The sequence below is a fragment of the Ixodes scapularis genome, unplaced genomic scaffold (genome assembly GCF_016920785.2).
Source record: "Ixodes scapularis isolate PalLabHiFi unplaced genomic scaffold, ASM1692078v2 PGA_scaffold2__306_contigs__length_199485367, whole genome shotgun sequence".
NCBI classification, from domain to species: domain Eukaryota; kingdom Metazoa; phylum Arthropoda; class Arachnida; order Ixodida; family Ixodidae; genus Ixodes; species Ixodes scapularis.
In genome coordinates, this window is record NW_024609857.1 from 170934096 (window position 1) to 170956871 (window position 22776).

A 22776-nucleotide genomic window follows, 5' to 3' on the forward strand; every position below is an offset into this window, starting at 1 on the left:
GTGTCAGTTACGCTCGTGAAATTAGTCAAATAAGGCATTTGGAGACGTCCCAATGACCCAAAACGGCATAAATTTGGGCCATTTGTTTTTGTGCGTGGTTCTTCAAAATTGTGACGTCGGTCGCCACCATATTTACATTTACGGGTAGACCTAGCCATTTCATCTCCATCGCAGTCTTCTGTTGCTTTAATATTTCGCGGTAAATGATTAACAACATACTTTTTTCTCCATTGCAAAAGGTTATTGCTACACATCTAAGGTAACATTCCATTGCGTTTTTCTCTATGTAATTTTGACACAAAAATGTTTGTGTGTAAGTATTTTTATATTAAATAGTTTCCTATCACAACCAGATTTGTCATGCATATACGTTAGAATATGTAGAATGTAACTGGTAGCTACTTTTGATTAGGATGTATATTTTCCTTATTTATGAAAAATTTAAGAAACATTTCTTGGCATCTTAAAAACATGGTTTTTGCAATTTTAGACTGTTTTAAAATAAAAAAAATAAAATAAAAAACAAGCTATGTCAAATCTAACAGCAGATTTTGAAAGAGAAATTCAAGCACTATAAACCACAAATTTAGTTTAGTTATTCTAAATAATAAAAGGAATGTTTTCCCCTGGTTTATGTCTCCTTAATCGCTTCTTTCATCCGGCTCACCTTTCATTTGCTAGGAGGCATAAGTTGGTGCCACTGATTCAGTGACATAAGCATACGTGGCAATTTTTCGCTTCCTGTATTGGCTGATCCATTCGTTTTGCAAATGGATCAGCATTTCTCATTGCTGTTGTTGTAAGCCTCGTTGAACCCCGAGAATTCAAAGCGGATCGCAGAGTAGTTCAATATATTGATAATTTGTTATGCGAAATTTCGTTAGCTTAAGCTCCAATTGAAAGCTCCACATGTCTTCGCTAAATGCCGAAGATTCTGTTGGACGCGTCCCAGAGCCGCCCATTAAAATAAAACCTCGTTAAAGTGAAGCTGGCAGGAACTGCGGGCACCGCTGCTCGCGCGTGGCTGCAGGCTCAGCAGCAGCAGCAGCACAAGCAAGTGCAACAGAATGGAAAAAAAATAAGAAAAAACTAATTATCATAATAAGGTTGAAAGCTGGGCTAGTTGGTGGTGGTAACATAAAAAAAGCTAAAACTTTAGAAAGAGCGAGATGCATAAAAAAATGCAACTCTCTCTTCATTCGTAATTCAAAACGACGAAACAAAAACGCCAAAAAGAAACTGCGAGGCTTTCAAGGCACTAGCTATTGCACAACCGTCATCGCTCGACCAGCTAGACTTTCTCGTTTATTATTTGGGCGTCAAGAAGACAGAGTATTTTTATATCTTTGCGTCCCAGGGAATTTCACTGGAAGCGCCATGTTCGTTAAAAACCGGGCGTGGCATGGCATGTGGTTTGATGTATGAAATGTCTGGGGTTGTAGGGAGTTTGATGCGGATGGATGCAGGAGGCTCATATAGTACAGGGTGTTTTAGAAAATGCAGGCCAAATCACTCTAATGTAAACTATCCATCGTGCATAAGACATCTCCACGTGGTGAATTATGTTGATTGGGGCGAAGCTCTGGTGGTGCTGATGATACTGATTTTGTTCATAGGTAGTGCTGATGCAAAGTTTAACGCTATTATATACGCATTTGACCGCAGCGCCCTCTCCTGTATAACCGTTGAGCGGCTACATGCAACGTTTCATCCATGACATCCCCAGCTGTTGAGTTACTACCTCATCTCAGAGTCCCCTACTCGTCCCGCAGTCGTGGCCGAGTGGTTAAGGCGATGGACTAGAAATCCATTGGGGTCTCCCCGCACAGGTTCGAATCCTGTCGACTGCGCAAACATTTTTTCTTTTTTTAAGAAGACAGATGGGATGGCAATTAATGTGAGCAAGGATGCTGGACAAGGCTAGAGCCTAAGGAGCTTCGCCCCTAGTAAGGTTGATGTCATAGTGATCTGTGCCAAAGGGCCCATTAAGGAAAATCAACGGCGTTCGGTATGATTGAGTATTGAAATTATAAACTTTTTTTAAATATTTTTTTTTATTTATTAGTTTTAAAGGTACAGGTTAATTTAGAAACTTGATTTAGAAAAAATGCCTGCGTACGGTGTGCATCATACATGTGGTGCATGCAGGCATTCGTGATGCACACTTGTATCCCCCCTAAAAAATGTAGTGTTTTTTTCGCCCGAAAATAATGCACGCATCACAAACACTCATTCTCCGCCCAAAGGTAGCGCTAGTGGTCCGAACCAAATACCAAAGTTTCAGAACGAACCATTATCTATGTCCAAAGTTATAAGTAGGGTTTTGCGAATATTGAAAACTCCTGAATGTCGAAGCAAATAATTACGTATTCGATTAGAAGTTCGAGTCGAACAGGGCTATTCAGCAACTTTAAATATTTTTGAAGTATTTCGAAGTTTCAAATACTGCAAAGACATACCTTAACTCACACTACAGAAGGAAAAAAAAAAATAGCATGCAGTACATACCATACTTGAAATGAATTCACCAATCAAGGCTGGAATGCAGTTAGCAATAAAAATAGGAGCAACGAGTCTACTGTCTTGAATCTATAGCAGATTGTGTTTTTAATAGCTAATGCCAAAGTGTGTGCAAATAAGTCTCAGAGTACTTTCCCTAAATAAACTGTTTTTGTAGCCCCGCTTGTTGTTCATTATTTGTGATCTTGACCTTGATTCACTATCATGGACGTTTCACATTATGGACGTTTTTTCTGGGCAACGGAAGTGTCCATATTGATGAGACAACTGTACGGAAATAAGAGTAATTGTGTAGGCAAACGGGTGAACTACCCTTTAGACCTTGTTGTGTTTCATTTTTTTTTTTGTTCCATACTCTCAAAGGGTTTTTTGCCATGACTGTATTGATGGCCCCAAACTATTCGCTTCGCTTTGAAAATATTCGATTCAATTCAAAATTATTTGTAAAAGGAACTTTTCGCTTCGTATTCACTTCAAACGGAAAAATCACTATTGGCACATTCCTAGTTATAAGTGACTTTCTAAAACTATCAATGCAAAAATCAGGCCCGTTTCAGCTGCATCAGCTCCATGTATTCGAGTTACTTCGACCGCCATTTTCCCATTCAAAATTTCGGAAAATTACTTATAATTTTTTAATAAGATAATGGTTAGTGCTGAAACTTTGGCATTTGGTGTGAACCCCTAGTGCTACTTTTACATGGAGAATGAGTTAATTTTTGCGATGGAAAAAATCCCTGTAGATTTTTTGGGGGGCACCCTCTATATGTGGATGGATTCAATGAGTTACTCCTTGTGTCAGTAACATTCAGTTTTCTGACCGTTGTCTTTGGTGACTGCAGGCTGCGAGGGACCTTGGCCTCGAGGCCAGCAAGACCATCAAGCTGGAATCGAACAAAGAACTTGGCTTCCACTTCCGCATCACCAGGAAGGTAGGTGCCTTGGCGGAAATTACCTGCACCTTTCTAAGCAGACGTTGCCCGGCGTAATGATCACAAGTCGACGTAGAGTTTTCCAGAGGGGGATTTCTCGCATAAAGTACAACTGGGAGCAGAACCTTGCGCATCAATATACAGAACCAAACAGTACAGTCCATTCATCTTAAAGGGTTGTCCGGTCAAATGTCGAACCAAAGTGAATGGCTGATATAGATTTATGAAGACTAAATACGAGCACTGCCAAAATATTAACGAATGGGCAACTGCAATCCACTTTAAAACCAATATTAAAAATGCTACCTCCGGCTTCTCAACGAACATTCAGCGGGTTGGCTGTTTGTCGCGCAACCTTAAGGGGGGACACTACCCAAGAGGGTGAACCTTTGAGCCTATGGCTTCATATGAATGAAATTTACAGTATACACTGGAGGTTGCAAGGCAGAATGCAATGCAAAGTTTCATCTGTGTACATGTGTTGTAAAATGAATGTTTAGGAAAACTATCGTTAGGAAACTAATGTAATAACCAACATTTTTCTACTGTAGATCTGCAGCAGAATGCCTGGAGAGTACAACTGTGAAAACAAAATTTTCAGAAAGTAATTTATTTTATGCTAACATCACAGTGAAAAATTCAAATAATTTTCTTGCCTTTTGTATCGTCCACAAAATCTTAACATCTTTTATAAAAGACACCGACAAATTCAAAAAACAATTCCACACTTACATTGCCCGTAAAATTCCAGTTAGGAAAAATAATGAGTGAGTCTTTCCTCTTGTCCGATTTACAAACAATAGTTTTCATGAAGTGAAATTTATGCCAAAAAGTGGAACGGAGAAAAATGCGTTCAAAGGGTTCCAACCTGTACCTTTTTTTAGCATCGGTGGACAGAGAACAATTTATAAAAAATTAACTATGGGGTGTCAACTAATGGAACTTTCTGGGAATACTCTCTAGATATTGGTCGATGTAAATATGGCATTTTTCAAAATCAACTTTTTTTGCTGAAATTTGTTTTTCGGGGTAGTGTCCCCCCTTAAGCCTTGATGTGATCTTTGTTTTCAAGGAGATTTCTTGTTTGTACTGCCACTTCTTTCGGCGTGTTTTCCTGCCGCGTTTTCAGCTGCCCCAGTGGACAACTTCTCCTTGTTATGTTATGTTTTAGCAGCCATAGCTCGTAAGTGCTCTTGGACGATCGCACTCAAAGATTATCGACTCCCCGCTCGCTTAAGTGCGTCGTGGTGCCGGAGGTGGCATTCATTAGCAATCACACACTTGGGGACGACTTTTCTTGGCAATGAAGCCGAAGCTATGGGTACTGTAATGGTTAATCCATTACGAAATCAAAGAAGAAAAAGCGCGGAAGAGACGCGCGAGGTATGGGACAGTTTTTCGGAAGAGAAGGGCGCGAGCAGGGCTGGGACTTGGAAGGCCAAGCTAGGAATGGCTGGGTGGACCTCCGTCGACGTGACCAGGCATGAGAGGCCCGACTCTGTCCTTGCTGCCTCCCGTGGTCAAGGCACCGACCTGCCCGAGAACGAGACATTCTCCCAACAACTATCTCCGAGCCCATAACGAGGAGCCCTCCTCCACTCTCCTTCGGCGGTCCAGTCAAACGCCATACGAGATGGACGCCGCTGCCCCTCAGTGTGACCAGAACAAAACAGTGACATTCTTTAAAATGGCCGTGGCGTAAATATATATATATTTTTTAAAATTTATGTTGCAATAGTGAAATATTCCCTAACGCATCCTCACTCAGATTGAGTGCCATTCACAGCTGTGCTCGCACGGTCTTCACTTCTTCGGAAATGCCAGAAAAAGTCCTCCCCGAGTATAATTTAGTCCGTTTCTGCTCAGCGTGAGCTCACGACTAGCATAGCTTTTACAACGCTTGTGCAACGTGCATTGCACACCAACAGGGTTGTAGTTCTTCTCGGGAGATAAGTGATGTCTCGTTCCGAGCTTGCTTTCATTGTGGCCAACTCGCTCTTCAGCCGCCAACTCTATGAATGTGTATTATTATTTGCTACGGATGTTTCGATGTCTACGAATCAAAGCAGTAAAATGGCCGTAGCCTCTTACCTGTCCCATCGGAACTACTCTTGCGACTGCAGGCCAGTCGTACGTTTTGTGATACCGCAATACAAACTTTGCATCGCACAATGGCCGTGCAGCTGATCAGAACGATTGCCCTCATGCTCGAGCCGGTAGTTTTAGTCTTGTCGTAGACCCGCGAAACAAAAATTCGAGATAAGGTATCTGCAAAACTACACAAAGCATAAAGGAAAAAAAAAAATTGACATCTTGTAGTTCAGGGACACTTTCCTCATTAAAAACCATTGTAACCCTAAAATTGAGTAAATGTACCGGAGTTCCCCTTTAACTGATCTGTGACACGAGGAATAATTTCCTAGGGCTTTGTTTGAGATTAAAATGTTTGTGCCACGTCCCTGCCACAAAATGAGACGTTTTGAGCTGCTGCAGCATTGCTTTGGCTGCATTGCCGACACTCCCAGGAGGAACGGGCGCTGCGTTCCCGCAAGGGCTACGTGGTCATCGACACGAAGCAGAACGGAGTGCGCTTCCGAAGCCCCGACCTGCTCTCGTCCAACGCGAGCTATCTGGACACGAGAAGGGCCTACGAGGAGGCCCAGCAGAGCATCGCCAAGATGATCGTCGACATTGCAGGTGACTGCGTCGTGTCCTGCTGCGCCTTGCCATCGAATCTCGTTGATTCCAGCTCTCTGAATTCAAACTTGTGGATAATTCAAACCAGGGGTGGGCAAAATACATGCAAATATGTATCTAAATACAAATACAAAATACTTCGTCAAAAATATATTTAATTACAAATCTAATTACATTTCCAAAAAAGCATTTAAATACAAGATACAAATACAACCAAATGTATTTGGTCTCCTCCAAATACTTTTCCAAATACATTCCTCAAAAGTTGCGTCAGCGACTTCAGGGCACTTGCAGCGGGTTTCTGGGTATCTCATTTTAATTTTGCATCGCACACTCGGGAGTTAGTGTGCAAAGCTCTAGTAACGTAATAGAAATATAATCACCAAAAAATCTATTCAGCTTGGACGTAATAGGTGGAAAAAGTACACAGCTTCAAGCAGCATTTTTTTTTTTTTTCGATTACATTTTGGTATAGATCAACAAAGAATGAAGACGCGCAGAATTTTGTATTGTTGCAACTCGCACCAGTTACGAAAAACTGGACGACCCGCGCATTTAGAATGTTCCAGGTAAAAATATGGATGAAAGTCAGGCTGGAAAGCATCACAAGTTGTCACAGGCACTTATTTAGCCAGGCTGCCTGTGAACGTCGATTTCGTCACTATTCTTGCCCTGGACTAGCACCGTAATCACAATGTCACTAAACACTTGTGCTTGATTGAGAGACACTGCATTCGGTGCTGAACGTAGTTTTCTTCCTGTTCTGGACAGTGACAATAAATTTGAGGGATGTATTTTCGCCCACAAAATTGTATTTAATTACAATTGTATTTGAAATACCCACGTTTTAGTATTTAAATACACACGTCAAATACATTACCCAATTTGTAATTAAATACAAATGCAAAATACCTACACAAAGTATTTGAAATACGTATTTCAAATACTTGTATTTGAAATACTGCCCATCCCTGATTCAAACCAACATGCAGGTCCCATCCTATGCATCTCTATGGGAGGAAACATCCTGGAATTCAAACTTTGTTTTATTCATACAAATTTTCTGCCCATTACGAGTTAACGAGATTCAACTGTAGATATACTATACAAGGTGGGGGTTTCCAACAGAATTATGAGGAACAAACCGCGAAAAGTACACTACTGTGGTTTGTGCAGGTGAGTTATACAGCCAGGGGGACATATTTATAGGGCTAATCCTCACAATGAGTTGAACAATTAACTGAGATTTTTTAATTCATTGGCTTTCCATTTAGTGATTCTAAACTCATTGTTCCAATTAGAAACAATTGCTGAGCATCATTTAAAACCGCTAAATCAGTCCATATTTGGAGGACAGGAGGCACATGAGAAGCACAGGTGTGCACTAAAGTCGCCACTCGTGCAACAGGCGCAAGGCTGGCGGTGCAAAAGGGCAGATGTTAGGAAACAGAAAAACCGCACGAGTGCATCCAATTACCATGCATTTTTGGTACAAAAAAAAATATTGAGCAGTTTTGGGTTTATTTACAGTACAGTCACAGCAATAGCTGCGACACGTCATGGCGAAGCCGTTGCGCATCAGCATTCAGAACAAAAATAGATATCTGACCATTTTGTTCCTAATGCTTTTGTTTCTTTTTTGCTCCAGAGTGCCGGAAAGCGTGTCTTTTGGCACGAGTTCTCGGCATTGACAGTGCTACGACGGCATTTTGTTATCGGCTATTTTTTTCTTTCCAGAGAGCGCGTGCAGTGGGCATTCTGTACTACCAAAGCCCGCGAGTCTTAAGCGAGTTCTTAACGCTGTGCTGTGGTCCAGTGGTAACGCCTTCGCTTTGCGAGCACCTGACCCAGATTTGATTATCGTGGGCGGTGGGCAATCTTTTTTAAGAATTTGGCAATGTCGATGACGGTTGCCCTACATCGCCAACTACAACATCAACACACACATAATTTGCAGTAGTAGGAAGGGCCCATAACAGAGCTGTAAAGTGAAGCATACGCCCCAAATCTCTAAAATTGACTGATTTAGTGGTTTTCAATGACGCTCAGCATGTTTCTAATCAAAACCATATGCTTATTGCCAATAATTGAAAAGCTAATTTACCTATATTAGTTCAATATTCGATTCATTCTCAGGATTAGCCCCCTATATCATGTCCCCCTGGCCGTATACTTCACCTGCACTGTGTACCTTTTGCAGCTTTTTTAAAATAAATCTGTTAGAATTAATAGCATACAACCTGTACGAGCTGCATGCAAACTGTGAGTTCTTGCAAGTCCGGAAATAGGCCAGGCACTGGCAGCGGACCTCGTTCATTTTTGGCGATGCCGGTCTCTACTCTGGGGTCAGCTTGGGCTGCGAAACAGAAAAATGGCCGCATGTATGGCATTTTCGCATTCTCATAAGATGTTGAATTGATGATGTGGACCAAAGAAAGCAAACAAGGAGGATCTCTAATGTGTAGCCGGGTTATTTTGTGTAATCTCTGGATTCTGCCTGCTGTGAAAATTGTGGCGGGACAGAGACTCACCACCGTCTTGAGGATGGTGTCCTGATTTTCGATAGATGGCACCTAGAAATGAATAATATTGCTACTGGCAGACGGGAAGAAAGAGACGTGTTCCAGCAGAGCTCGGACTGCCTGAACACAGTGCAAGTGGTTGGAAAAGATGGGACGGTTTAGGCATTAAAAAGGGTAGAATAAATTTTCTATCATTTACAGTCGACTCTCATTAATTCAGACTCTCTTAATTCAAACTTGCAGATAATTCAAACTAACATGCAGGTCCCACCCTATGCATCTCTACGGGAGGAAACTCCCGTTAATTCAAACAAATTTTCGGTCCTTCTCGAGTTTGAATTAACGAGATTAGACTAATATTTGCAAAAATCTTATCAAAATTTTTATTTTCAATGGCTGGAAAAAAGTTTTCATTCTGGTATTGCTAGAAACTAATTTCTTTTACCTCATTTCACTCGCTAGTGTTACACAAGTGCGGTGTCAGCACTACACGTTGCATAGTTTTGCTTATGTAGTACAAGGATGCGACTAGTTTTTATTCAAGACACCCTTACTTCAGACTTTGTCAGACATTGCAAAGTCGACGTGAGCTACGCTGTGGTCCTTGTCACGTCATTGTCATTGCCAACAAGGTCCTCATTAATGATAATAAAATGCAATAAAAATTAGGCTTTAGTTTTGCACAAAACTATTGCTATGTTCATAGTTATTAAGCATACCACACAACAAGATCTGGTTTAGACTCAACCAGAGCTCCTTCATCACTGTCCGATTCACCTTGCCCAGCAGACTCCTCAGTAGTGCCGACAACACTAGACTGCCGAAAGGTTGTCATTGTCCCGCTTCACTGCCCTTTGCTTTTTTTGTGATTGGGCCCATCACCGTGCATGCTGAAGCCACTGGTGCCTGTTATTTCACCCGAGTCCCTGTATGTTCGTTGAAGGGTCCAAAATGGATGCCCTGTGCAACCGGGTCGATTCAGGGTGGGGCAGGGCTGGCAGAGTTTGCTCCCCAGTGGACAGGCTTTGCTTACCGCTTCCTTTGTGGACTAGATTACATGCTAACTGATCTATAAAGTCCTAGCATCCAGCATGCCTGTCTCCTTCTGACCGACTAATTTGCTAACTATTTGGAGCTTTAGTCTAAATGTTTTACCTACTTCTTTTTCCTTCTGGCATCAAGCTGGCTGACACGAGTCAATCGGAAAATTTCATGGGCCCCATTTTCCAGTTCCAGCCAATGCGATGAAATGCGGTACTTTGGAGTCCTACTGTGACTCTAGCTACACTCTTAGTGCAGAAGCTCGACACATTGCTTTCAAGCACATGTCGGTCACCGCCAGTGTGTGATCGAAGGTATATGAAGTGCGACTTGCAGTTTTAATGGAGCTCTATCAAGTGTCTGCTACATACGCCTCATTGGTACGTTCTCGGTTAATACGTTTTTCCAGAGGTTGCGTTCACAAACGGTAATTCCATTGAGGTCTTTTAGGGGTCTGTATGTTTTTTGTTTCGTGTACCCTCCGTGGACATAACTTTGAACTGTGCTTGAAATGGATCAAGCTTTTTGTAATAGCCCTTTCACCTCTATCTCTTTCTTAGTCATGCACTGTTGCATTCATTACCTAAGTCTGATAGTGTCTTTTCGCATGAAATTCTGAGTACACCCACTATTAACATTTTTCTAAACTTGGAAATTCTGCCAATTATACATGAAGCACCCACCCCCTCCGAAGCGTCGGCATCAGCCGAAAATCTTAACTTCGTTGCGGCGGCCACGAGACCGCCAGCGTCTACGATGGGGATATCGTGTGAAATAAACATGCTTTCTCCGATCCCATTACCCTGCCTTCAAAGCTCTTTATTGGCCGCCATCTTGGTTTGTTTTAATTTGACTGGACAAGCTGCCATGTCTAACCCAGTTTTCAGTAAAAGTGGGGTAGGTGCTTCTCCGGTGTGTTGCGGTACTTCTAATAGAAGTGAGTCTGGCTTGGGCCGCTTTCCCGCCTTTTCTTTTAATTCAATCTTCGGATAATTCAAACCTATTTTGCATATCCCATCGGGGTCGAATTAGTGAGAGTCGTCTGTGCGACACGCCAGTGTCTAACTGCAAGGCCTGTTTCCAGGGGGCTATGCGGAGCCCATGCACCAGTTGTCGGACGTCATCTCGCACCTGGACGTCCTGGTGGGTTTGGCAGTGGCGGCCGCCAGTGCAAGCAAGCCTTACGTCCGTCCCAAGATTCTCGAAAAAGGTCTCGCTCTCCTAAACTTCGCGAAACCGTAGAATCACATTTTCTGGTTTGGACTGTTTATCGCTGTCTTTTAAGCTCCTGTGATATGGAGTGCAATATACAGTCTAAGCTCATTACAACAGATTTGGTTACAACAGACATTTGGATATAACATACCTATTCGTGAAGTTTGGTTGGTTTTCTTCTATGCACCATTGACTCCACTTCATATCTTCATACAACATACTCCTTTTACAACATAACAGACCAAAATCTTGGTCAAAATCAAGGTCTGTTATAACGAGCTTAGACCGTAAATGGGGTCGTCGTGGCAGTGTACGTGCAGTTGTGCCCGTTTGTAACGAACACGGAAACAGAATATTTCAAACGAAAATGCACTTAAAATGTACTTCTATGATGAACAACCTATTGGCTATATCGAACTCTGAAACAGAAAATGGCCCTCTAAAGCTTGCAAACACCTGTCCTATTTTCAAAAAAAGAAGAAAACAAAAAAAATTCCCACAAAACTCAAGTTGAAAACCAAAAAAAGAATGACCGGGCAGTTTGAAGGGAAGGTTGAGGCACGCAGCGCGCCCTTGGGAGCATTTCTCCTCGGCGTCCCCTGCAGCCCGTGCACGCTTCCGTTGTGCACTTGGCCGCTCATAACACGTGACAGAATCCGAAATCGTGCGACCACCAAAGTGCACGCGTCCAAAGTGCAGTGCAGTTCCTCCTTGCGAAATGCCGCCAGCAAACCTCCTCCGCGGAACAGTGCGGGTGCACGCGTCATCTACTTCTTTGTTATTTCGTTGTCGCTTGGCGTGGGCTTTGTTCTTTTCTCTTTGGTTCTGCTTTCCAAATCTCGTTCTCGTAAGAAAAGGCGAGCAAGCAACGACAGTATTAATCATTCTCGGACCAACTTGAAATAAAAAATCGTGAAGAGCATGGTGAAAAGAAGTCTGACATCGCCGCGGTCTCGAGAATTGTTGGGAGCAGGCTGGGGAGCATTTGCAATTTAACGGTAGACGCCTCTTGCGGAGAATGGTCTCAAGTGTGCACACAGTGTGCTGTCACGTGGCAAGGAGGAAAACAAGTGGAAAGATGGAGACATTTGCAAACAACCCGCGCTTTTTCCACTTGCTCGCAGCTCGCATTGGAAACGCGGCCCATAAACCCCGTGATCCTGATCGAGCAGTTGTAAACTTTCTGTAATTTATGCTCTCTAGCGCGGCCAGCTGCGTTGATGTGCGATGCTTTTGAAGTCGATAAAATGACTTCTCTGCCGGTGCCCGAGGCCCCGACTTGAGATTGCGATGCGCAGACGGCTGACCCTACCTCTGTACAAACAGCAGTTTCAACCAACTTCAGCATGAACCTTAGTTCTTGTCGGGGTGCACTGTGCACGCGAGTGCACGGATGCGCAACGAGTGAGCGTTTTTGTTTCCACTCGCTTGAAGCGCAGGGCCCGCTTCTCTAGGGTTCTGCTGGTGTTTCGTTTAGATTTTGGCATCCAGGGAGAAAAATATTTTTCGAAAACATTGCCTGCTGTACTGCCAGCCCTAAATCTAAAACACAGACGCTTTTGACTTGTTCAACATTGTTGCACCTCACGCAGCGTTTCAGAGAAAGGGGGTGAGCGATTTCTATCCACTTCGTGTGAGTCTAGATGCTACAATCCAGCGAACATACCGGCGGAAGAAGTAGTTGAGCTAGAATTTCTTCTGGGTTTATTTATTAGCCCATTTAGCGCATTATCAGTTAAAATTTTTTTTGAATTAAACATTATTTTTGCGGTCCACTGAAGAACCTCTCCACAAGTGTCTTCTGCGCATTTAATGTCAATAAGTCGTGTTTCGAACTCATGGCACTCAAGTTAGCTATATGCAAGTTCTGGTATAAAATACTATTTCATATATCAAACATAATGCGCGTCAGAGTTTGTCATAAATAAGTCCGGCTGTATTACAACATTTGTAAAGGTGATAGAAGGAATGTAACGTGGAAACCAGAATTGCATTTAGAGTCATAGACTTGTAATAACATGTGCTGCCATGCAACAATATTCGGCACTGGCGCTGCAACAACTAAAGAAAACTGTGCCGAAATAACGCAAGAACTAAGGCAAGATAGACAAGGCAGCCACTTCTTGTCCCTCTTGCCTCAGTCCTTGTATTATTTTGGCACTGTTTTCCTTAGCTGTATGAACCAACCTTGCCAAATCGCCACCTTACTGCAACAACATTTTTTGGCGACCTACAGGAATCTACCTGCGCAGATAGCATTTTCGGGGAACATTGGTTTCTCAACGTCGTCATTTGCTGAGTGTCCTATGTAGGATGTGATGACTGGCTGTATGTGTGATCCACAGAGAAGTAGGCGTGTTGATAAACAGTTCACTTGTTACTCAAGTAAATGCAAATGCAGTAGGCATTTTGCCCTTTTGGGTGTCTGGGTCACAGTGATGTGATTGCTGCACCATTTGCACCAAACTGCTTCAAAGCGTTTACCTTGCTACATTCTGCAACATTTTGCCACGGGGGGGATTTTTCGTCAACATTGCACCAAAACTTATTTTCACATTATTTATACTAAAAATATAATAAATCGGACCCTGTTACACGATCAAATTGTTATGGTAGGCCTTGTGCGAATTTCCAAAACTTTCGATTATCGCCTGAAATACTGTGAGATTCAATTTGCTCTCTTTATCAAACATTGACAGTACATGGAAGTTTTGCAATATTTCTCATGCTTGTTGTGTGTTCTGGCTGGATAGCTAGCATCGTTGAGTACACTTGTCACTGCACTATGGTGTACTGCGGTGAAGCAACAACTGCATAGTATGTGTCACGATTTTGCATATCTTGCTTCGCCGCATCGCAGCAGAATGATAATTGAATCATATTGATGATCATAATCAAATCACTAAAGCTCTGTTTTCAATTTAAATTAAGAATTGCATTTTTATTTTAACCTTTAGAACTTGAAGAAGGCATCTATTTGGGTGCTTGGAATTGTTATATTCTAGCATTATTTCAGTGGAACTTGTTATTTGGTTCACATTTGATTTCATACCTAAAACAACCGTGCACAGCAGTTTGTACTGCCCTTCATCAATCAGCATCTTGTCATTATGCCTTGTGTATGGTGAAAAGGTGCGGATTGATGAAGGGCAGTATGAATGCAAATGAAATGTATGCTTATATATGCTCCCAAAGTACTGTTGGCGCTCTAAAATGAACTTTTGGCTGCTCCAAGAGGTGCTCCAAAATGACTCCGACCGATCACATCACGGGGCTCAACATTCAGGCAAAAATAGCCTGAAGAAGTTGGTATGTCTTACTTATCTAGTCCTTTGCATTTCTGCAACCCAGGTTCTGGCATCTTGAAGATGACTGGCCTGCGTCATGCATGTGTGGAGTCTCAAGACAACATCATGTTCATTCCCAATGACATAGAGATGAAGAAAGGCAAGCAGACATTGTTTTTCACCCACAAATTATTATGCTATGATGTTCATCTTTGTCTGCAGCTGCATTGCATATCTAACAGGTGTATTTTGACTTTCGCTGCCCAGACACGTTGCAATCCATATACGCTTCAACCTTAATATCTTACTGATCGGTCCGAGGCTTTGTTGTGTCACCAACTCCATTCAGCCAGGGTTTCTGTCAGGAGCACACTTACCTACTAGGGTGCCCAAATTTTTTCTGTTGCATCACATCTTATCAATAAACCAAGTCAAGCCCATCAACAAAAAACTAATTTGCCACGCATGCAAGTCAGCAGTGAAAGCCAGCCTGCTCTTTGCCCAAGTGCCCTTTTGTCCAGTATTTTATTTTTTAAAGGGCAAACAAGGAAGGTCACCTCTATAGGAGAGAACTGATGGTAGGGAAATGTTTGGAATAAGGACAAAGTTTTTATATGCATTCCATGTGTTCAGTTCATATGCAGTGCATACTGCTTGATCCTGTACTTTGCGAATATTCTGCCGCGGTCAAATATTGGATGACGTAATGAATATTTGGACGCAGAGGGAATAACCACCGCCACGTGTCCCACAAACATTGAGAGATTTGCCAGTTTCACCCGCTTTGCATCATCGAGCAGAAAAGCTGCAAACGACGCAAGTGGCGTGGATGGCACGAGCCGTAGAGGCCGTTGCCGTGAGCGGACTGTGTCGCTTGTGCGACATCCGTGCAAGCATTCTGCTCGTCTTCAGGTTCCAGCTCCTGCTACATCATCACGGGCCCCAACATGGGAGGCAAGTCGACCTACATCCGTTCCGTGAGTTTGAGCGCTCTCTATTCATTTTAGCCTCTCTCTGAATCTCTCGTAAATATATCAGATTGAACGTAAAGGGGCCCTGCAAGCACTTTTTACTGTTTTTTAATTTGCACCGAACCTGAGCGCGCTGACCGCAGTAACTTAGTGCAATTTTTCTTTCCTCGAATTTCGCTTTATTTTAAAAGTTATAGGCAAATTAAAATTACAAAAACAAGCAAAAAATAACCTCCCTCGTGACGTCCTTGGTTGCTTCCGTGGCCGTGAACTAGAGGAGGGATAGTGAGCTCAGCAAGTGCAAACGGCTGCCGCACTCCGTGTCGACGGCGCGAGAGGGCGCCACTAAAGCGTGTTCTGGATAGGCTGTATACAGCGGGCAGCCAGAGCGGCTCTCATTGCATTTGCTGCGGTATTAAACACTAATTCGGCATGACACTTCATTGGCCACAAACAACAGCAAACACGGTGTAAAGATCAGTTCAGAATGGGAGCCACTTCGCGCTGCCCTACCGCGAAACGGCCAAAACGCAAGACAAAGCTGCTCACTGAAGGCCTTTGGAACGCTCGGAGCCGGTCGGATCCTCCAGTCCGTAAACGACCGCAGCGCTGCCGCGTACTTCTGGGACCTTTCCGTGTCGGCGCGTGATCCCACTATTCCTTTCTAGTATGCGCCGCCTTTTCCACCGCTTGGTGGCGGGTATGTCGACGGGTCATTTCTTGTTTCCGTACTTTAGAAACCGCATTTGTTTCTTTTCTGATCTAAGATACTGAACAAAAACTACTTTTATAAATAATTGAAATGGTTCGCGCCACTTATATTTTGTATTTTGACTAAAAAGAAGCTTTTAGCGGCTTTGACCAGTAGTAAGCCCAGGACCAAAGACGTCACATTTTGCGTGCTTTCAGTACCGCAGGTCGCCTTCGTCGGTGGAGGAGGTTTCCGCATCGTCCGGTTAAAATATGATGCACTGATTTTTAGTTACTCTCTCCGTGCCCGCTGGCTTGCCTGAACCCCAAGAGACGTGGAAACCGCAAAAAAGGCAGACACTGAAATATGATTGCAGGGCCCCTTAAAGAATTAAACTTGAACGTAAAGAAACAAACGACAGGAGAGGACAAACAGCTGACTACCAATGGTGTTTTAGTGTAAACTTCTTCCTTGCGCGTTTTCTCCTTCATTTAGAGTCCAAACTAGAGCACGATAAACCTATTACAATGCTTGCGAGAAGAGCGTGTTGGTTCAGGTCATGGATGAAGAAAGAATAAAACAATTAAAACGGACAACACTACCACATCTTTCAACTAGCAACAGACAAGTAAACTTTCCACAGCAAGCAGCCGACTATACCCAGGAGGGAAAGGGGGGAGAAGGGGAGAGAAGCGGAGATAAAGAACGCAAAGTGCAAATCGGAGAGAAGGGTTTATCTCGGATTTTAGAAATTCAACCTCAGTTTTCGTCCACAGGAGGGAAGGATTTGACACATTGTTTTTTGCTGTGGTCATGGCGAATGACTCTATGATCTCCCTGCCGAATCTGCTGTTATGCCCCCCCCCAGGGTTTTTGTTTCATCAAAGAGGGGATGACAAAGCAAACACAAATGGGCATGTATGACTATGGGATGATGGGAATCTGGAGAGGCCTTAGAAACTTTGTTGTGATGTTCCTGGAGTCTGTGATTGGTGCATCTGCCGGTCTAACCTATGTATTGATGTACCGTTTTCTGTGTACCGTTTTCTAGCGCCCAATCAAAGTCGGTAAAACACGGTATCATCAAATCGTTGTTTTTTTCATCCTTCACGAAGTCTTGCTGTCATCTTTCAAAAGATAGCTTCAAATTCCAGCACATGAGGCTCGTCAGGGCAGGGTTTCCCGTCGACCTTTTCCGATCAGTAATGGAAAGGCTGATACGCGGGCCTGATCGCCAGTCACCAGCCACAAAAAGGAAAGCCCGATTCTCCGTCATTTCTTACGTACACAATTCAGCCCACCGGATAAAATCCATTCCCTCAAAGTTCGACACAAATGTTGTCTTCTCGTGCCGCATGTGTCTTAAGCAACTCTTGCAACAAGTGAGCAACGATCGGATTCCGATTGGCCGCACTGTTAAACACGAAACGAAATTCATTCCATGCAAAGAGAAGAAAGTTTACTCCATTCCCTTGAGCTGCGGCCATCAATACATAGGTCAGACCGGCAGATGCACCAATCACAGACTCCAGGAACATCACAACGAAGTTTCTAAGGCCTCTCCAGATTCCCATCATCCCATAGTCATACATGCCCGTTTGTGTTTGCTTTGTCATCCCCTCTTTGATGAAACAAAAACCCTGGGGGGGGGCATAACAGCAGATTCGGCAGGGAGATCATAGAGTCATTCGCCATGACCACAGCAAAAAACAATGTGTCAAATCCTTCCCTCCTGTGGACGAAAACTGAGGTTGAATTTCTAAAATCCGAGATAAACCCTCCTTTCCGATTTGCACTTTGCGTTTTTTATCTCCGCTTCTCTCTCCTTCTCTCCCCCTTCTCCTCCTGGGTATAGTCGGCTGCTTGCTGTGGAAAGTTTGCTCGTCTGTTGCTAGTTGAAAGATGTGGTTGGTGTTGTCCCTGTTTTAATTGTTTAATTCTTTCTTCATCCATGACTATATTACAACGAAGGAGCAAATGCGCAAGGAAGACGTTTACACTAAAGCACCGTTGGTAGTCAGCTGTTTGTCCTCTCCTGTCATTTGTTTCTTTGTGTTCAAGTTTAATTCTAAAGTTCAAGCTGATATACACATTTCTTTCTTTCTTTCTTTATTGTTACTTTTCCCGATCGGGTCGGGAGGTGGGCAGAGACTAAAGGCGTGATGCCTGACGAGGTCTCTGCCCCCCTTAAAGCTCTAGCACAGCATTGTAAAATAGTATAAAAAGTTCACGCAAAAAATGCCGTCAAGACATATTGATGTAAGCACAGGTACATAGGAAAAAGTAAAAGAAGCAACCACACAACGGTTTTGTCAGAAAAGGTTAAAAGTCTGAGCGAAATACATAAATACCAAATATCAAATATGAATATGAGTTATGAAATTGCATAGGTTTCCTAACACAGTGTTATTGCCCACCAAGATTTCTTTTAGATTTTTTAAAAATTGTAGTAGATTACATTTAAAATCAGTTAGTCCCTCCATACGAATTAAAATTTTGGCGACTTGAAAACGTTTTGTCTGTCTCTCGTAATTGGTGCGTATTTTAGGAGGTCGTCTATGGGTGTGTCGAAGTGTGTAATGTTTACTGTCATCTGGCAAAATCGTGAAAAGTTTTTCGTTGTGTATTTTTTGTAATAGCTTAAAATAATAGCCTTGATTGACTTTGAGTAGGCCATGTTTATTGAATAATGAACTGGTGGGGAGGTCTTGGGCATTACCTTTATGGTTTTCAAAAAGTCGTAGAACTTTTTTCTGTAGAACAGCCAGTCTATTATAATTTGTGGTCGATGTCGTTCCCGAAACTAAAATACAGTAGTAAAGTTTTGAGAAAAATAGTGAGTAATACAAATTTATTTTTAGCCAAAGGGGTATAAGATTTTGTATCTTGTACAGTCAAACCTCGATGTAACGAACTTCTATGTAACGAAACCCCCGATGTAACGAAGTATGTAACTTTTTATAACCGAAAGTGTATGCATGCCATATACTTTTGACCTTTATGTAACGAAGTCCCGTTTGCCGAAATTTTGATATAACGAAATTTTATAGGCAATTTGTCACAAACTTTTGAGTCCCAAAGGAGATTTTGAGAAGCACATGCGCTGAAATGGGCCCCCGATAAAGCGCAAAAGGTGAAACGGGCCGAATCTGGCGAGTGTGGTCTACAGAACGGCTACTAAAGGACACTAAAGCCGCCGCCGTTTTGTCCGTCGGCTTCGTTCGCGCTGAGTACACCGTAGTTCGTTTCGAGGCCTAACTAAAAGCGTGCGTTTCTCGTTGTCCTGGGCGATGGAGCCTTGAAGGCGATGGAGCCGCCCCTGACAACGTCGATTACGACGACTTTCTATACGCCGACTCTTCTGTCATTGTGACGGAGGAGGTGACCAACGAGGCGATAGCTAGCGATGTTCGTGGGAACTCACAAGACCGGGGCGACATCGAGCCTGCATGAGCAAGACACCTGCGATTTGCCCAGTAACCATGAAGTGGTGGACGCGATGAATGTCTTGAGGCGGTTCGCGATCCCACAGCAAGACGAAGACGCAATGCAGGCCTTCTGGCTATGCGAACGTCATGTGATGCCAATAATAATGCCAAGAGTGGCTCAGAAAAACGTGATGAACTACTTTCAACCAAAATAGAGGTGTCCTCAGTGAGTTTTGTTCACCCGAGAAACATTTGTGGAAACTTTCTTTAACGTTAGCCTCGAATTTCTATGTAGCGAAATTTCAATGTAACGAAGTAAATTCCCAATTTTACCGACTTCGTTACATGGAGGTTTGACTGTATATACATCCAACGACTCTAGATAACTCTGTGCTTAGCCTATTTATGTGAGTGTATTCCAATTTAATTCGCAATTGAACCACACGCCGAGAAAAGTTTGTTCGCTTACCTCCTTTATAATCTCATTTTTAAAACACATAGTCACCTTAATGTTGTCGAGTTTATTTACAGGACAGAAAATATATATTTTGTTTTCTTTGCATTTAGTTGTAATTTGTTGTTCTGCAGCCATACTGAGAGATGCTTCAAATAGCTGTTTGCCATTGATTCCAGGGATGCTTTAGAAACTGAAGTAAGAAATGCATTAGTATCATCCGCGTGCATGACAAGCTCCAGGGAGTTTAGTACATTTGTGATATCGTTAACGTAAAGAAGGAATTATAAGGGTCTTATATAGACCCCTGTAGAACCCCGTGCTTAATTTTGAGTATAGTTGAAGAAATGTTATTGGTGTGTACGAACTGCAAGCGATTTTCAAGAAATTTTTTTTATTAAGGTCAGGAGAACCCCACGTATGCCATATTGTTGAAGTATGATTAGTAGTATGTGACGTTGAATAGTGCCGAATGCTTTTTTGAAATCTAGAAACAGGTCTAGGGTGTACAGTTTATTTTCAATGTTATTTATAATTTTATCTTTTACCTCATCTAGTGCTTCTTCTGCTGATTTTGATTTTTGAAAGCCGTACTGACATTTATTTATTACATCGTGTTTATACAAAAAGCCCTCTAGCCCAGGGGTTCTCAAACTTTTTGATCTCGCGCAACCCCAGGAAGCCTCAAAAACTGCCACGGAACACTGCTCCCCCCCCCTCCTCTATATTTGCCGACCGAAAAGCAACAGATGCCCAATTGTAGACAAATTTGCTTGAGTTGCTTCCATATCCCCACCATATCAATCGCAATGTCAGTACAAAGTGAGATGAAGGTGCTTTGCATGGTCCCGCCGTGCAGCCTGCGGCGGGGGAGGGGGGATTGGGGGGAGGGGGGTGGCAATTTCGGTGTTTGCGGAACCCATGAGACCAGCTCGTGGAACCCCTCTGTTCCCCGGAACCCAGTTTGGGAACCCCTGCTCTAGCCTAATGTTTATAACCCCCTCAAATATTTTTGAGAAAATAGGCAAAGCCGAGATTGGTCTAGTTTTGTAGAAGCTGTTTTCCTCCTTTGTAGCTCTCGCAGCTTTTAGTTTGTCTGGAAATATACCAGTTTCTAAAGTGCAATTTTTTTATATGTCACAGGAGTTATTTTTTTGTTGGGAGGCATCTTTGACAGGCTTTGATTTGAAATCGTCTACACCAGCTGCAGCGTTATTTATTATTTTATGTATAATCCCTTCCACCGCGTATAATGTTGTTGGTGATAGCATTATCGTATTCGATAGGCTAGTTGTGGTCTTTGTGGCACAGCGTTGTGAAGAACTTTCGTGGGAGTCGCAGATTCGAAAACTGTCACCTGGCAAACCATGGTTAACTAAGTGCATATTCATCAGATTTGCCATTTCCTGGCCACTTACGTTTTTTCTATCGACAGTGATGCTTTGTATTCCTTGCACGCGTCTCTTCCTATCAGTGTTTGTGTTTACAGTTTCCCATATCTTTCGAGGCTCATTGAAAATATGCTTGAAAATGTGCCCTGATAATATTCCGACTTTGCATTCTTGAGATCGAAGTTCATTTATTCCTTGTGTTTTTAAATTCGGTGTACAGTTAATGAAACTGTGGTATATCTTATCCTTTTTCTTAATTTGTCTACATATATAAGTTGTTGGTGATTCACGGCTTTCATATTTTTTTTATTGCCTATTTACTTGTATAAGTGGAAATGCAGCATCGTAACAAATGTTAAATTTTCTAGAAAAGTTTGCGTAAGCAAGGTTTGGGTCATGTTCTAAAGGGACACTTTCACAGCATGCTTGATTGATCAAGGCTCGAAAATTCTCCAGTGATTCGTCGTTTATTTGTCGGTGGAAAAGATTTCACGTTCAGCTGTATTTTTGCCCCGTGAGAAAGATGCTAGAGCAAAAACTGGCATGTGGTCGCTGATATCATGTGTAAATACACCAGACGTGACTTCCCTATCGTTGAGGTTTGTTATACATATGTCAATAGAACTTTATGTTTCCAAGGTCACTCGGGGGTGGGCAGTGTCACAGTGTCCGAGCAACCGTAAGCGAATAACAGATTATTGAACTCGATTGCATGGCTGTCACACTTGAGTAGGTCAATGTTTGTATCGCTCATAATAAAAAATGGTTTGGGGAACGAACAAAGAAAATTTAGCAAACCTTCTAAAAAGCAGAGAAAAACTTCTTTGCTACTTGCAGGGGGCCTATAAATAACCAGAATGGCAACAGTTTCGGATTCTATGACAAGGCACTCGACGTCAGCTGTAATCATGGAATAATCCTCAACAACATACCATGACATATGCTTTTTCAAATAGATGGCAACACCCCTCCTCTTTTACTTTGTCTACCCAAACTGGCACATTTATAATCACTAAAGTAAGGTAACTCAGCATGATCTGGAACTCAAGTTTCCGAAAAAAGTAATGCGTCAAAGCAAACATTCGAAGAATCAAGAAATATTTCCAAGCCGTCTCGTTTGTTGCTGATACTCCTCGCATTGAAGTGAATTGCAGAAAAATTATTTTCTAAACTACTAAAAGAAAAGTTAAATGTTGTTTCGTCAAAATATCTGCATTTTATCCGATATGTTTCAGCCATTGAAGATACAAGGTTGTACTTGAAGTTAGTGGCATCGGTAGATCGAGACTACCTTATCATTTTGGCTACGTCCTCCGAGTTAGTGATTCTGATAGCCGCTGATGTTTCGTTTTTTCGCGCGTATACCTTCTGATGTCCAGACAAATTTCCATCCTACTTCGCGCTTTCGAGCGATGGCTGCTCCCAGATTTCATTTGTTTTGTCGTGTCAAGTGTTCAGTTATGTACACAGGAGACGCCGCTCCAGCTGCACCAAGATCGGAGGCCATTATGCGTTTCTTTTTGCATTTTTCCTTCAGCGAGTTTCTTTTGCTGGATTGTACAAACCGTACGATCTTTTTTTCCGCCGGCTTCTGCGTGAGCACGTTGTGACAAATGTCGATGTCCGC

The 22776-nt window shown here is 42.6% G+C and overlaps 1 protein-coding gene and 1 non-coding gene across 2 annotated transcripts in view; both read left to right on the top strand.

Moving 5' to 3' along the window:
• Positions 1 to 22776, top strand: part of LOC8028452 (DNA mismatch repair protein Msh2) — a 104875-nt gene that overhangs the window by 55728 nt on the left and 26371 nt on the right. The window contains exons 17-21 of the mRNA XM_040221076.3: positions 3363 to 3452; positions 5978 to 6149; positions 10797 to 10922; positions 14279 to 14374; positions 15127 to 15191. Of these exons, the coding sequence (XP_040077010.2) occupies positions 3363 to 3452; positions 5978 to 6149; positions 10797 to 10922; positions 14279 to 14374; positions 15127 to 15191 (549 nt within the window). The remainder of the gene's footprint in view (positions 1 to 3362; positions 3453 to 5977; positions 6150 to 10796; positions 10923 to 14278; positions 14375 to 15126; positions 15192 to 22776) is intronic.
• Positions 1769 to 1850, top strand: Trnas-aga. The gene has a single exon. It is a non-coding gene; the product is annotated as a tRNA-Ser (tRNA).